Source organism: Hyla sarda, chromosome 7 (assembly GCF_029499605.1).
Source record: "Hyla sarda isolate aHylSar1 chromosome 7, aHylSar1.hap1, whole genome shotgun sequence".
NCBI classification, from domain to species: Eukaryota; Metazoa; Chordata; class Amphibia; order Anura; family Hylidae; genus Hyla; species Hyla sarda.
Window position 1 is genome coordinate 24,445,521 of NC_079195.1, and position 14,573 is coordinate 24,460,093.

Consider the following 14,573-nt stretch of genomic DNA (forward strand, 5'->3'; position numbering starts at 1 on the left):
TTTGCAGACACCATTTTTTTTTATTTTCTATTATTTTGAAAGTGTAAATGATGGAAATAAAATCTAACTTTTGTTGACATATTATAAGAATGTCTAATCTGTAATTTGATGCCTTCTGGACCTGACGAAGAGGGGGTCCCGCCCCTCGAAACGCTGAGAGTTTTTTGTCAAATAAATCTTTATTATTTCACTGGTCCGTGTTTATGGTTAAAGTTGTTTTATTATATAGTAATTCATAAATTGTACATCATTTGCTGCTCCATCTACACCCGGTCACAACCCTGGGGTATGATCTTTATTACATCTCAGTGTGTTATATATATATATGGTTTTATATGAGCTCATACATAAATCTCATTTTGCTCTACCCTCTTCTTTTCTTTAGTTAATTCACCTTACATCTTACAATGGTATCGAGCTTCGTATGGAAGGGAGTACACAGGACGGTGGTGACCCTTGGCATGGCCTTCATGCTTATCGGTGTGGTTCTGTTGACCGTATCGGAGAGAATCTTCATCCTAGGGATATGCTTCCTGGCCGCCGGCAGCCTGGCTGTCATTTGCTATCTGTTAGTGACTTTATCGACCTGTGTCAAAAAATCAAGAAGGCAGGAGGATGAAGAGAGTCCTACACAGAGAGAAGCCACGGCACAGCAGCGGACGGAAACGTAAGTGCTTAACCGAACCAATAATAATAACAATAATATGTGCAGCTTATTATAAGAGAATAAGTCACAAGTGAATGAATGGGTATTGGCATCTATGAAAACGTTCACTTGTCTGTCTTCAATTCTATATTATGCCTCTGTTATCAAAATTGTCTCATTGAAAGGAGGTTCTCACTTTTTGTTGAAAGGGTCTCTTAAAGGGGTACTCTGCTGGAAAACATTTTTCTTTAAATCAACTGGTGCCTGAAAGTTAAACAGATTTGTAAATTACGTCTATTTAAAAATCTTAATCCTTCCAGGACTTACCAGCTGCTATTTGCTCCACAGGAAGTTCTTTTCTTTTTTGGATCTCTTTTCTGTCTGAACACAGTGCTCTCTGCTGACACCTCTGTCCATTTCAGGAACTGTCCAGAGCAGGAGAGGTTTGCTATGGGAATTTTCTCCTACTCTGGAGAGTTCCTGAAATGGACAGAGGTGTCAGCAGAGAGCACTGTGGTCAGACAGAAAAGAAATTCAAAAAGAAAAGAACTTCCTGTGGAGCATACAGCAACTGATAAGTACTGGAAGAATTAAGATGTTTAAATAGAAGTCATTTACAAAAACTGTTTAAGTTTCTGGCACAGGTTCATAAAAAAAAAAAAAAAAGAGACCCTTTCAACAAAAAGAGAGAACCCCCTTCAATGAGACAATTTTGATAACAGAGGGGTAGTTTGGGGACCAAGAAAGGTCCTACCTGTGCTGGTGCTCCACTTTTGCTCCCTGGTGGATTCAGACGTATACTGTTCTGAGACGGGGGGGGGGGGGGGGGGGGGGGCGGGCAGGTGCTTGTCCCAATCATCACAGCAAAGCCACACCCCCACGTGATGTCCAATAGCTGCATGATGTCACTGATGTTGCGATGACATCATGCATTTATTGGACATTGCGTTTTAGTGTGGACGAGCTCCCATGCACCCCAGTCTTGGAACAGTAACGCTATGTTCACACGACATTGCCCCTGAATGCGGAGTGCCAGCATAACATGCGGGTGTTAGGACCGCTCGGGAATTCGTCGTCTCATAGATGGAAATGCATGCCGTACGGAGTCCACAGAAAGAGTACACATGCCTATTCAGAATTTCTCTGCAGTGCCACCACAGGTGAAATTATGCATTACACAGCATCTGTGTAAAACTGTGTAAAACAGAATAAAACATGTCCAACAGAGTGTAATCCTGAGGGGTACAAATTAATCCCCCCTAGTGCCCTCCAAAGATTAGTCTCTCACCTTATGAGACACTTGGGTTTGTGCGTGTCTCCCCTCAGCAGGGTTAAAGGGGTTATCCAGGAAAAAACTTTTTTTTATATATCAACTGGCTCCAGAAAGTTAAACAGATTTGTAAGTTACTTCCATTAAAAATCCTTAATCCTTTCAGTACTTATGAGCTGCTGAAGTTGAGTTGTTCTTTTCTGTCTAAGTGCTCTCTGAGGACACCTGTTTCGGGAACTGTCCAGAGTAGAAGCAAATCCCCATACCAAACCTCTCCTACTCTGTGCAGTTCCTGAGACAAGCAGAGATGTCAGCAGAGAGCACTGTTGCCAGACAGGAAAGAACAACTCAACGTCAGCAGCTGATAATTATTGGAAGGATTAAGATTTGTTAATAGAAGTAATCTACAAATCTTTTCAACTTTCTGGAGCTAGTTGATATAAAAAAAAAAAAAATGTTTTTCCTGGAATACCCCTTTAACAAAGGAAGGTCCCAAGTTGCAGGCAAGCAGCCGAATCACCGAATCAACAGTATCCTATATATAGGAACCATAGTAGAATAATCCCAAGAAACCGAAGCAAACACAAAAATGCCATAAGAGGCATCACCACGGAAGGATCCAACGATCAGCGGAAGCAGGGAGCGCCGAGCCCGGGAGCGGAGCAGGAAGCCTGGCTGCGGCCAGGCTTCCTACTCCGCCCCTGGGCTCGGCGCCCGTGAAAATAAGGTCCCTAAACTGTATAACCCCACAGGAGCGATTTATCGCCAGCAAGCAAGTATAGATGAAATTTGTTTTAGGTAGTTTCTCTCGAATTGTCAGATTGTCAGATTTGATAAGACTTTGGCTATAAATACTCGCAGTACGTGTAATTGTGAGTGTAAGTATGATGCATACAGCAGTGCCGCATACCCTTGGGGTAGCCATATACATTCACTGTTTGCTGCAAGATGGCTTACCTCACCGCACTTGATGATAGGATCGACTCCTTATGGGACTTTAACATTGTGGTCAGTTGCTTCCTCCAAAGAAAGGACAAAAAAATGTGACTCCTATGATCAAAGAGTATTGGAAATGCAATCGGCAGCCGGTGAGTCATGGGTAAGGGCCCTTATAGACAGGTGGAAGGCTACACAATGATTGGGTTGATTAGTGCTCATGGATCCATAATTGTGTAGACAGGGTCATAGTTACATATGGCCCTTCATATCATCATTGTTGACCACACGTTGGCCGATAACAATGATGATTTTTAGACCTGCATAAAAGATCTTGTTGGAGCAGAAATGAGCATTTTCTCATTAATCAGCCATTTATACAGGCCAGGAGACTCATTCAGCCGTCTCGTGTACATGGGCCCTAAAGGAGTACTTCAGGATATGAAAACATATCCCCTATTCTAAGGATAGCGGATACATTTCAGATCACGGGGGTCCGGCTGCTGGGACCCCGCGAGATCTTCCGTATGGGACTCGTCAGTCCACAGGAAGGGAGCGTGTTCGACCACTGCACGAAATGGCGGCTGACACGCCCCCTCAATACAACTCTCTGGGGAAGCAGAAGCGCTGCATCCGGCAATCTCCGGCTCTGTCATAGACGGCATTGAGGAGGCGTGTTTGTCACCTCTTCGTGCGGTGGTCAAAATGCAATATTTGTTCGGAAATCCGGTGTCCCGTACAGGAGATCGCAGGGGTCCCAATGGTCAGACCCCCCGCGATCTGAAACTTATCCCCTATCCTTAGGAAACTAGGATAAGTTTTTATATCCTGGAGTACTCCTTTAATTTATAAGTTTGACTAGTTGTGCGAGGGCAGGTAATTATAAAGAACAAAGCATATCCAGCGTTGGACTTGTCCTATAAACCTTAGGTTCTTAAGCTTAGGTTTACATGTACCCGGGGCAGGGCTGCCATCAGTAATCTGTGGGCCCCATTATTGTAAATGGTCAGAGCCCTTCCCATGTACCAAGTATCAATCAATAAACTAGGGAAGTCCTGTCATTTGCAAACAGTCTATAATCTGTAGATAATATCATAATATTAACAAACTATAATTTGCTGATTATAATTGATATTCTATGATATGGAATACAGGACAACAGGGAAGCTTGAATATCCGTCACTACCTACAGAAGCAGCTCCTGGGGAAATTTGTAATAGTATTTCCTCCTTATTCATTTCCTTAGTCTTAGGGCCCTATCAGATTGGCCCATACCCAATGTATATGAGTGCCAGTCTCCTAGATTGTATACTGCCCATGTGGCCCTTTGCTGCCATCATTGCCCACTATTACATGGGGAGATATGCGGCCCTCATGTAATGATTTTTGGCAGGTCAACGTGACCCGTTCAGCTGTGAACTTTCAAACACTCGCGAGAACCTGCCAATATCGGTGCTGATCTGAGCCCAGAAAGGAAGGAGTTAAATAGTGCAGCTAAACATAGCTAGTTAGCTCCTTGGGCAGGGGGTATATACAGGCAACTTGGCTGTATAATGAATATCAGATGTCCACTTACCAATTTATTCCTCCTCTGGCCTCTTCTTGTGTAGCCCCTACTCTAACGTTGACGTCACTTTTGTTCTAAAAAAGCATGTTAAAAGTGTATTCTGACAACAGACTCTTACTGCCAGTGTCTTCCCAAACAGGGAGCCTCCAGTTGCTGCTAAACTACAACTCCCCTCATTCCCAAACAGCTGTAAATGATGGGGGTTGTAGTTTAGCAACAGCGAGCCTCCAGCTGTTGGAAAACTGCAACCCCCACCATTCTCAGCCAGATACCAACCAAGTAACAACAGCCTGAAATTTCCATGGTGGGCAAGGGCTATTTTTACTGGCCCTCCCCAGCCTAAATAACATCAGCCTGTTACCATCTAGGCCCAGGAGCGCCATTTGACCTGTTGGTACCGACTCTTCCTGGTACCCCTGTGGCGCTGGATACTGGGATAATAATTTTGCCTTTTTTAGCATGTTTTTTAGTTTAAAAAAAAAGGTATGTTAAAAATGAATAATGTCAACAGAACCTTTCTGGCAGTGCTTTACGAAAATGAGAACCTCTAGCTGTTGCTTAACTACAACCTCCATCATTCCCAGACAGCCGAAGGCTGTCTGGGAATGATGGGGGTTGTAGTTTAGCAACAGCTGAAGGCTCGCTGGTGCTAATCTCCAACTCCAAATAAAACTACAACTTTCTGAAAGCTCGCTCATCTCAAGTTATGGCCATTGATAGATATAAACGCCTGGACCCCATCTGATGTCGTCCAACACATCAGAGGAGAGCACACAATGCACAAAAGTATAAATTCACTAAATTATCTAAATCCAGTGTAGATAATAAAATTCTATACACCCATCTAGAAAATTCTTGGGGTCTCCTCTGTTCTGGATACTTATCGGCTACAAAGAACATCTCTAACCCTATGAGATAGTTTTCTTGGTTTCCTCCCGATGTATTGTGTAACAAGAATGGGAGTTTTAAGGGTACCTGTCCTCAGATTTTAGCATATATAAAGCTTGGCAACGGGTCATATATGGTAAAATGTTCATCCTCACCATCACTGGCGACGTTCCTGCAGGCAGGGATGGTGAGGATATGAAGTGAGGATATGAAGTTAGAAAGTCTATCCTCACTAAGGGGGTGTGATTACAGTGAAGCCGACGGGACAAGGTGAGTATAGCTCCCCGCCCATTGGACTACTTATGGGGCGTAAGTAGTCCAATGGGCGTGGAGCTACACTCACCATGTCCCGTCGGCTGCACTGTAATTTGTCTTCCAATGGACCCACATTGTCTTTCAATTGGTTGTCTTCCAATGGACCCACATTGTTATTCAGTAATAGAGACCATTGGATTTTATAGAGGGCAACCCAACTAATGGATTACTCCATGTATGGCCCAAATGGATGTTGCTTGCACAGTAGTAGCTGGAGGTAATAGCAAAGAAAAAAGAGCAAGGTCTGGCACTGCTGCGTATTCAATTACAGAGGTGGGAACGACAGTCTTTACCTGGAACCACAGATGAGGCTTGTTCACAGTGCTCAATCCCACAGAAACAACAGCCACTGGATAATCTTGAATGAAGAATCTAGGAGGCACTTGTAGTAAAGACAAAATGCATTTATTTATTTATTTATATTCCGGTCCGGTCACAGATACAACTCAGGCCAACGGGCTATTTCACGCTACATGATATCATAGGTCATGATTAAGTACATGTAGCGTGAAACGGCCCCTTGGCCTGAGTTGTATCTGTGACCGGACCAGAGTAAAAATAAATAAATACATTTTGTCTTTACTACAAGTGTCTCCTAGGTTCAGGATTATCCAGTAGCTGGAGGTAAGGCCTCCTGTCCTTTTGGCTTCCATCTACCAATGGGATTTATTACAATGGAAAGCTATACTGATCAACTACAGCTGAACAAAACCACCAAAAAAAAAAACAACCCTCAGGGCTCGGTGACAGAGGTATGCGATGAGATGCTCACCAGAATGAACCAGATCCAACTTGAGTACCAGCATGTTCTCCTCGGAGCATTGCTCGAAGGGAATATGTGCAGATAATAAACAGGTACCAACCAACACCCTCTCCCTTTCATAACAATGCCAGACATTCTTAATGGTCAAGAGCCGATACTTATGCATAATACAAGTCAACAAGTGTGTTTGTCTCATAATAATCTATGACCATAAAAGGATGAAACAAAACAGACTGTAAACAGTACGAAAATATGCACCGTGTACACCTGCCAACACCACATAGAACTGGCTGTGGGCTGCCAGAAGATCCAGAAACCTAGATACTATCAGTCCACCACATGGTGACCTCATCCTGTCTATAGTGTTCTGCATGCGTCAAGGTGTTTATGGTGGATCCCAAGATGATCCGCTGGTAATCCAGGTTCTATACAGCTATAACTGATTTAGTCACAATCAGCTTGTCATTTATCTGGGGTACAATGTACTGAATGGCCATCCAAGTGATACAAGGCTTGAGTCCTCCTGAATGTCAGCTGATGCTGCAAAGTGGTTCTCCATTCTGGATCATAGGTGGAGGTCCCAAATATAAGCCCCACTCTATGATGTCTATATACTATTACAGGCCGTATGGAGAGTACTTGTTTTCATAAGACAGTCCCGTTAAAGGTCAACATAATTTTTGCTGCTTTCTTTACTTTACTTCTTGTTTTAAAAAAAAGTACCTGTAATACTAAGTTCTTGCCCAACCTTAAAGGGGTACTTCGCTGCCCCATCGTTCGGAACATTTTGTTGTATGATTGCTTCAGCAATGCGACCACCCAGCATAGACCTGTATCTCTTCACGTTTGGTCTTAAAGGGGTACTCCGCCCCTAGACATCTTATCCCCTATCCAAAGGATAGGGGATAAGATGCCTGATCGTGGGAGTCTAGCAGCTGGGACTGCCACGCCCCCTCCCATAGACTTGCATTGAGGGGGCGTGGTGTGACTTCACGAGGGGCATGGTCATGACGTCACAACCCATCCCGCCGGCACCCAGCGTTTTAAACAAATGTTGCGTGCTGCACAGAGATTGCTGGGGTCCCAGCTGCTGGACTCCCACGATCAGGCATCTTATCCCCTATCCTTTGGATAGGGGATAAGATGTCTAGGAGCAGAGTACCCCTTTAAGACCAAACGTGAAGAGATACAGGTCTATGCTGGGTGGTCGCATTGCTGAAGCAATCATATGACACAAGTCCTATTAGTTAGATATGGGCTGGTGTACAGAACTCGAAGGACTTGGCAGCCCAACCACCCAACGTGGACACATTTTAAGAACTTGTACCATAAGCTTTGTTTGTTTCAGTGTACACAGCTTGATGGTTACAATCCAGTGCTTGGCATTATCACTTGAATGGGGTGGAAAACAACCCAATGGTTGGCATTATCACTTGAATTTGGTGGAATACAACCCAATGGTTGGCATTATCACTTGAATGTGGTGGAATACAACCCAATGGTTGGCATTATCACTTGAATGTGGCCAAACTAAATCGAGTCCATCCATGACCCAAGTTCACTTTAACCCAATAGAATAATGTCCATCAGCATCTGGCACCTTCTAGGCCCACAACATGCCAAGCACTCTCCTCTAACCAGCAGACAACTAAGTGATACTTTGTGCCCACCACCCCCAACACTGTTCCTGCTAAGCTCCATGATCCAACAGCCCCATAACGATCTTGAGACTGAATGGGACCATCCACATAGGGCAAGACATCACACACACACTACATGTACTGAATGATGTTTCTAAGTCTGTCCACCCTATGATGTATGTATTAAAGTGTGAATGTTGGATTGTTATACAGCTTTTTATCCCTGAGGCACATTTTCCATCTGTCTACATTGTTCATTCTCTTTAAGCTCTAATGAATGCTTCCTTTTTGCTCCCACAGGGACACGTCTCAGTTCGAAGCTCCACGTTACGAGGACGTTATACTCTCTGCAACAGTGTGGACAGTGACTCTCGGTCCCCCACCAGATATCGAGCCCCCTCCTTACAATAGTGCCTTGGCACGTGGAAGAAGAGGAGCCATCGGTGATCTGAGACTCACCAACCCCACCTTACTACGTATCAGCTCTGACATTCATGAGATCATGAGATCTGACTTAAAGCCAGAAGAAAGATTCCCAGAACCTTTAACGCCTCCTCCGACCTACAACGAGTCCATGTTTCAATGGGAGGAAGTGTTTTTGCCGTCCCAAGAAGAAGGTTGATGGCAAACTCTACAGGAATCCAGATATTTCATGAAGATGTATTTAACCAATTGTTCTCCATAAAATATCTAATCCCTCAAAACATTTCATTAATGTTGACGTCGAAGAAGGAAATCAAACCTCTCTGTATAAGGACATAGCGGAAACAAGATTGAAATATTCCTGATCTCTTGATTCTATGGCGTGCCCGGAGCCATTCATGGACCAGTTTGGACTGGGTTATTGGACAATGAAGAATAATGTATTGTTTATGCAGAATCAGTGGGAGGAGAACACAGATTATTTTAGGTCTTGAAGGCCTCTCGGGGGATAAAGTAGACTGGATGTTGTGAAAAGTATTTTTTTATATTTATTGATGCCATGATGTGTTATTTATAAGACCATTTCAGGACAATGCTGTAGAATATGGTAATTTCTGTGTCATAAATCGGAGATATTCATGTTATAAAGTGTTTCCACTGATCACTATCGAAGAAAGGTGACGGACTCTATAAGTCCTACACCCATTACTACAAGGGTGGATCAGGGCAGTGTTATGTACCAGGATCTGTGGGTTTTAATCTCCACGGGTGACGTTGACACAACTTTTCTCTATTGTTTTCATGTTTTGATTTTCTGGACCTACTAAAGACTAATGTGAACAATTGGCGCCACATGGGGGCGGGCTGAGATTGAGACGATAATGGGCACCAAAACTATATTGATCCTTTTCTAGTCCCAAAGGGTATTCCCACGACTGTAATATTGATGTATTACCCTTAGGATAGACTGTCCTCCTGACACTCCAAAGTATAATGCTTACCGTAACACTATAACCCCTTCTCTCTGCCGATACTGGAGATACATAGAGATAGACATCCCCCCACCCACACACACACATGATGATCAATTAATACAGTCATAGAAAGCCTTATTTAGGTGGTCAATACCAGGCCTGGTGCAAGGATTTTTGCCACCCTAGGCGAAAGCTAATTTTGCCACCCCTTGATCCTGCCCATTGGCACCTCCCGATGTATGGAGGCTCAGGATGTTGGACGGACTTGACCTTAGTGATCGCCCCTGTCTGACTCGGAGGTGGGGCTGGACTCCTCCAACAGGCTGAAAAAAAAAATAAAAAAACAGATTATCACAGTACGGGTGGGGTGGGGGTAGCGTGGCAGAGTTTTGCAGGTGCTTAGGATGGGCGGGTGCTTCGGATGCTGGCTAACTTGCAGCAGGCAGAGTGGAACCCCCATCAAGAGGCAGCTGCCTATTTTGCCTATAGGCAGAGCCGGCCCTAGTCAATACCGCAACCAGTGTTCACCCAAATGAAGAAGACCATCTCCAGACACGAGAGCCATTATGGACCAAAGTCACCCACAACCTATAATGGTAGCAGGGAAGATGGTGACTGCTTGATGTTGGGATTGAATGCCATAGACATGTCGGCCCGTGACTGAACAGACAACTTGCCCAAGGGTGGGTGACAGCAGAGTCAATGAGGAAAAAGTGAGATGTTATGTAAGGCAACGACTGATTCTTATCGACTTGTGTAGTCACAAACCCTTTGGTTACATAAAAACAAACCCCCGCCTTGTGTATGATCGGCATTGAGGGACATTTTTGAGCACTATCCTTGCCCTTGAGGTCTTTAGTCTGGTCTACAGGAGCGGTGTAACAGGAAAAGTTACATAATACGGTTCAAAGAAGACACATCCATCAAGTTCAAGCGGAGAGGGGAGGAGATGGATGTGATGGGTGTTCTATACCAGTGGTCTCAAACTGTGGCCCTCCATGGGGGGGTTGAAGTTTTGCAACATCTGAAAGGCCACAGTTTGAGACCACTGTTCTATATAGTTCCTGTGCTTCTCCTAACCACTTAAAGGGGTACTCTGGTGGATTTTTTTTTTTATGTACTGGTGCCAGAAAGTTAAAAAGATTTGTAAATGACTTCTATTAAAATATCTTTATCCTTCCAGTACTTATGAGCATCTATATGCTGCAGAGGAAATTCTTTGCTTTTCGAATTTCTTTTTTGTCTTGTCCAAATTGCTCTCTGCTGAGACCTCTGTCTGTGTCAGGAACTGTCCAGAACAGTAGAGGTTTGCTATGAGGATTTTCTCCTGCTCTGGACAGTTCCTGATACGGGCATCAGGTGTCAGCAGAGAGCACCGTGGACAAGACAAAAAAGAAATTCAAAAAGAAAAGAATTTCCTCTGTAGCATACAGCTGCTAAAAAGTACTGGAAGGATAAAGATTTTTTTTAATAGAAGTCATTTACAAATCTGTTTAACTTTCTGGCACCAGAAACATTTGCAGAAACTTGGTCCCAATTATAAGTTATTTAAAAGAGTTTTCTTAAAATTCTGTCCACAGATATGAGAATACCCAGGCGGGAGTAAAACGTTCACATAGGGCAGAGGAATGAAATTCCTGGCCTCGGGAACAGGTTGGACTGGGTGAAGGTTTACATTATTTCACCGTGGAAGTAGAGCAGAGAGGAGAGACGCGCCCAGTCATCTGACCGAGAACGGGAACAATGCTCGCCTGTATGTGACTCAGCGCCGAACCATATAATGCGGGGCGATCACCCCAATTCAGTAATAGGTGTATTGGGGCAAATGGGCAATATATAGGTCAGTGTTTCCCAACAAGGTGCCTCCAGCTGTTGCAAAACTACAACTCCCAGCATGCCCGGACAGCCTTCGGCTGTTCGGGCATGCTGGGAATTGTAGTTTTGCAACAGCTGGAGACACTCTAGTTGGGAAACACTGATTAAGTGGGTGGGTAAGTTACTTAAAGGGGTACTCCCGTGGAAAACTATTTATTTTAAATCAACTGGTACCAGAAAGTTATGCAGATTTATAAATGACTTCTATTTAAAAAAAAAAATCTTAATCCTTCCAGTACTTATCAGCTGCTGTATGCTTCACAGGAAGTTATTTTCTTTTTTAATTTCTTTCCAGTCTGACCACAGTGCTCACTGCTGACACCTCTGTCCATGTCAGGAACTGTCCAGAGCAGGAGCAAATCCTCATAACAAACCTCTCCTGCTCTGGACAGTTCCTGACATGGACAGAGGTGTCAGCAGAGAGCACTGTGGTCAAACAGAAAAGAAATTGAAAAAGAAAAGAACTTCTTGTAGTATACAGCAGCTGAGAAGTACTGGAAGGATAGAGATTTTTTAATAGAAGTAATTTACAAATCTGTTTAACTTTCTGGCACCAGTTGATTTAAAATAAAGTTTTCCACCGGAGTACCCCTTTAACACAATGGGATCCCATGTGATCATAAATATAAGAGTCTACATGTCACTGCCAAGCCCCCCCCCCCTGCCAGTGCCAAAATGACAGAAGGCAATAGTATTTTCATATATATATATATATATATATATATATATATATATATATATATATATTCATATGTATACAGTGAAACCTCTCCAAAAGGACCACCTCTTTGAGAAGACCACCCCTTTATCCAGGCCAGATTATTTGTGTGCATACATTATGCACAGTGGTGGTTTTCTTGGAGAAGACCACTTTTAAAAAATTATTTTGGGTGGTCTTCTAAATAAAAGTACACGATACACGGCGGTATACGATGCCCAACGTGTATTGTAAAAGTTGATGGGTGGTGTATGCAAGTTGAAGTCGTCACATGACAGGAATCTCTGACGCGTTTTGTGACTCCATTTCTACAGCTGTGAAATGTTGTATATAGGAAACTGTAAACTAATTTTGGTAATAAAATGTCTAACTCACAGGAGGCATTATGTGTTGTCGATCTTATTTTGGGATTTTTTTCCTGAAGCCTAAACCACTCAAAGATACTTAGCTGGCTATACACATTACATAACACATAACACGTTAGGTAGATGCTCCAGTAGGTAGGTAATGTATTAGGCAGGCAATCCCCTCCCCTCCTGATTAGGTAGATGCTCCAGTAGGTAGGTAATGTATTAGGCAGGTAATCCCCTCCTGATACGGTAGATGCTCCAGTAGGTAGGTAATGTATTAGGCAGGTAATCCCCTCCTCTCCTGATTAGGTAGATGCCCCAGTAGGTAGGTAATGTATTAGGCAGATAATCCTATCCCCTCCTGATTAGGTAGATGCTCCAGTAGGTAGGTAATGTATTAGGCAGGTAATCCCCTCCTGATACGGTAGATGCTCCAGTAGGTAGGTAATGTATTAGGCAGGTAATCCCCTCCCCTCCTGATTAGGTAGATGCTCCAGTAGGTAGGTAATGTATTAGGAAGGCAATCCCCTCCCCTCCTAATTAGGTAGATGCTCCAGTAGGTAGGTAATGTATTAGGAAGGTAATCCCCTCCCCTCCTGATTAGGTAGATGCTCCAGTAGGTAGGTAATGTATTAGGCAGGTAATCCCCTCCCCTCCTGATTAGGTAGATGCTCCCAGTAGGTAGGTAATTCCCCCCCCCCCCCCATTCCCCAATTAGGTATATGTATGAGGAACCTTAACTCACTAAGCTTGCCATATAAATTACATAACAAATTTCCAACCTGAAGCCTAATCCACTAAAAGTCACTTAGCTGGCATATACATTACATAACATATGTAACCCCCCCCCTACAAAATATTTATATTATGGAGCTATTAACACTTGATGTTTCATGGTAAAACTTTGGAACCACACAGCTGATTTTCTCTTTTGTTTTGTTAAATTCAAGTCCACGTTATCCTCCAAAAGTTTCTCCCAGTAAACAAATTTAATTCCTGCCTATTAGGTAGATGCCCCCATTAGGTAGGTAATCCCCCCACCCAACCCCGATTAGGTAGATGCTTCCAGTAGGTAGGTAATACCCCCATTAGGTAGATGTTCAAGCCACCTGACGCTCAACCCACTAAAAGCGTTGCCGTGACGGCACGAGCGGGGCATGACCATGACGATACGAGCCTCCGGCTCTGCACCCGACGCTCTATACAAACACCAAATGCAGCAGGGAGATCGCGAGGGTCCTCAGCGGCGGGACCCCCACGATGAGACATCTTATCCCCTTTCCTTGGGATAGGGAATAAGATGTCTTGGGGCAGAGTACTCCTTTAAGTTTAGACATATCTAGAATTATCTGACACCATAAACTGTCTGACTACTGTTTCCCTTCCTGTCCATATAGTCATTCCAGATGCACCAGAATCACGTATACATTATACTAATCACAAGACGCCGCATTACACGTCCCTGAGTCAGACGCGGGGTCAAAGCGTTCACTACACATAATCCAGGTTAGTGAACCTCAGCAAATTGTAAACCCTGGCAGATCAGCGTCCTGTATAGACGACTCCTTACAAGGTCCCTTCACTTAAAGGTGCGTCTTACGATTGAGTAACACTGGTGAGTCACGTGTCTGGAGGTCACTCCGCAGGTCCCCGGTTCATGATATAATCATTACAAGAGCAGGAGCTCATCGAATCCCTGTCATATATGAAGCAGGTGACCTGGAGGCGGATGTAAAAGAAACGCAAAACAAGAATTTAATAGTGTAAAAAAAAAAAAAAAAGTGTTGAAAAAGTCTTCCAAATTGCATTAAATTACTTTAAAAAAAAATAAAAAGTTGTAAAATAGCGCCAAATGCATTAAAGGGGTGCTCCGGTGGAAAACATTCTTTTTTTTTTTTAAATCAACTGGTGCCTGAAAGTTAAACAGATTTGTAAATGACTTCTATTATAAAATCTTTACTACTACAGAGGAAAGTCTATTCTTTTAAAATTTCTTTTTTTGTCTTGTCCACAGTGCTCTCTGCTGACACCTGATGCCCGTATCAGGAACTGTCCAGAGCAGGAGAAAATCCCCATTGCAAACCGATGCTGCTCTGAACAGTTCCTGACACGAACAGAGGTGTCAGCAGAGAGCGCTGAGGACAAAAAGAAATTCAAAAAGAAAAAAATTTCCTCTGTAGCATACAGCTGCTAAAAAGTACTGGAAGG

General features: G+C 43.5%; 1 protein-coding gene across 1 annotated transcript; it reads left to right on the forward strand.

The window, feature by feature from the left end:
• Positions 1-407: 407 nt before the first annotated feature.
• On the forward strand, positions 408-9,697 carry LOC130282393 (transmembrane protein 139-like). Its single transcript, XM_056530620.1, has 2 exons — positions 408-667; positions 8,326-9,697. The coding sequence occupies exons 1-2, from the start codon at positions 408-410 to the stop codon at positions 8,645-8,647; spliced, it is 582 nt and encodes a 193-aa protein (XP_056386595.1). The 3' UTR covers positions 8,648-9,697.
• The last annotated feature ends 4,876 nt before the right edge of the window (positions 9,698-14,573 follow it).

Excerpts from the sequence above, each read along its gene's own strand:
- LOC130282393 (XM_056530620.1), top strand. The coding sequence starts at position 408 with ATGGTATCGAGCTTCGTATGGAAGGGAGTACACAGGACGGTGGTGACC. Across the intron at positions 668-8,325 it reads GCACAGCAGCGGACGGAAAC|GGACACGTCTCAGTTCGAAG; the intron begins GTAAGTGCTTAA and ends TTGCTCCCACAG.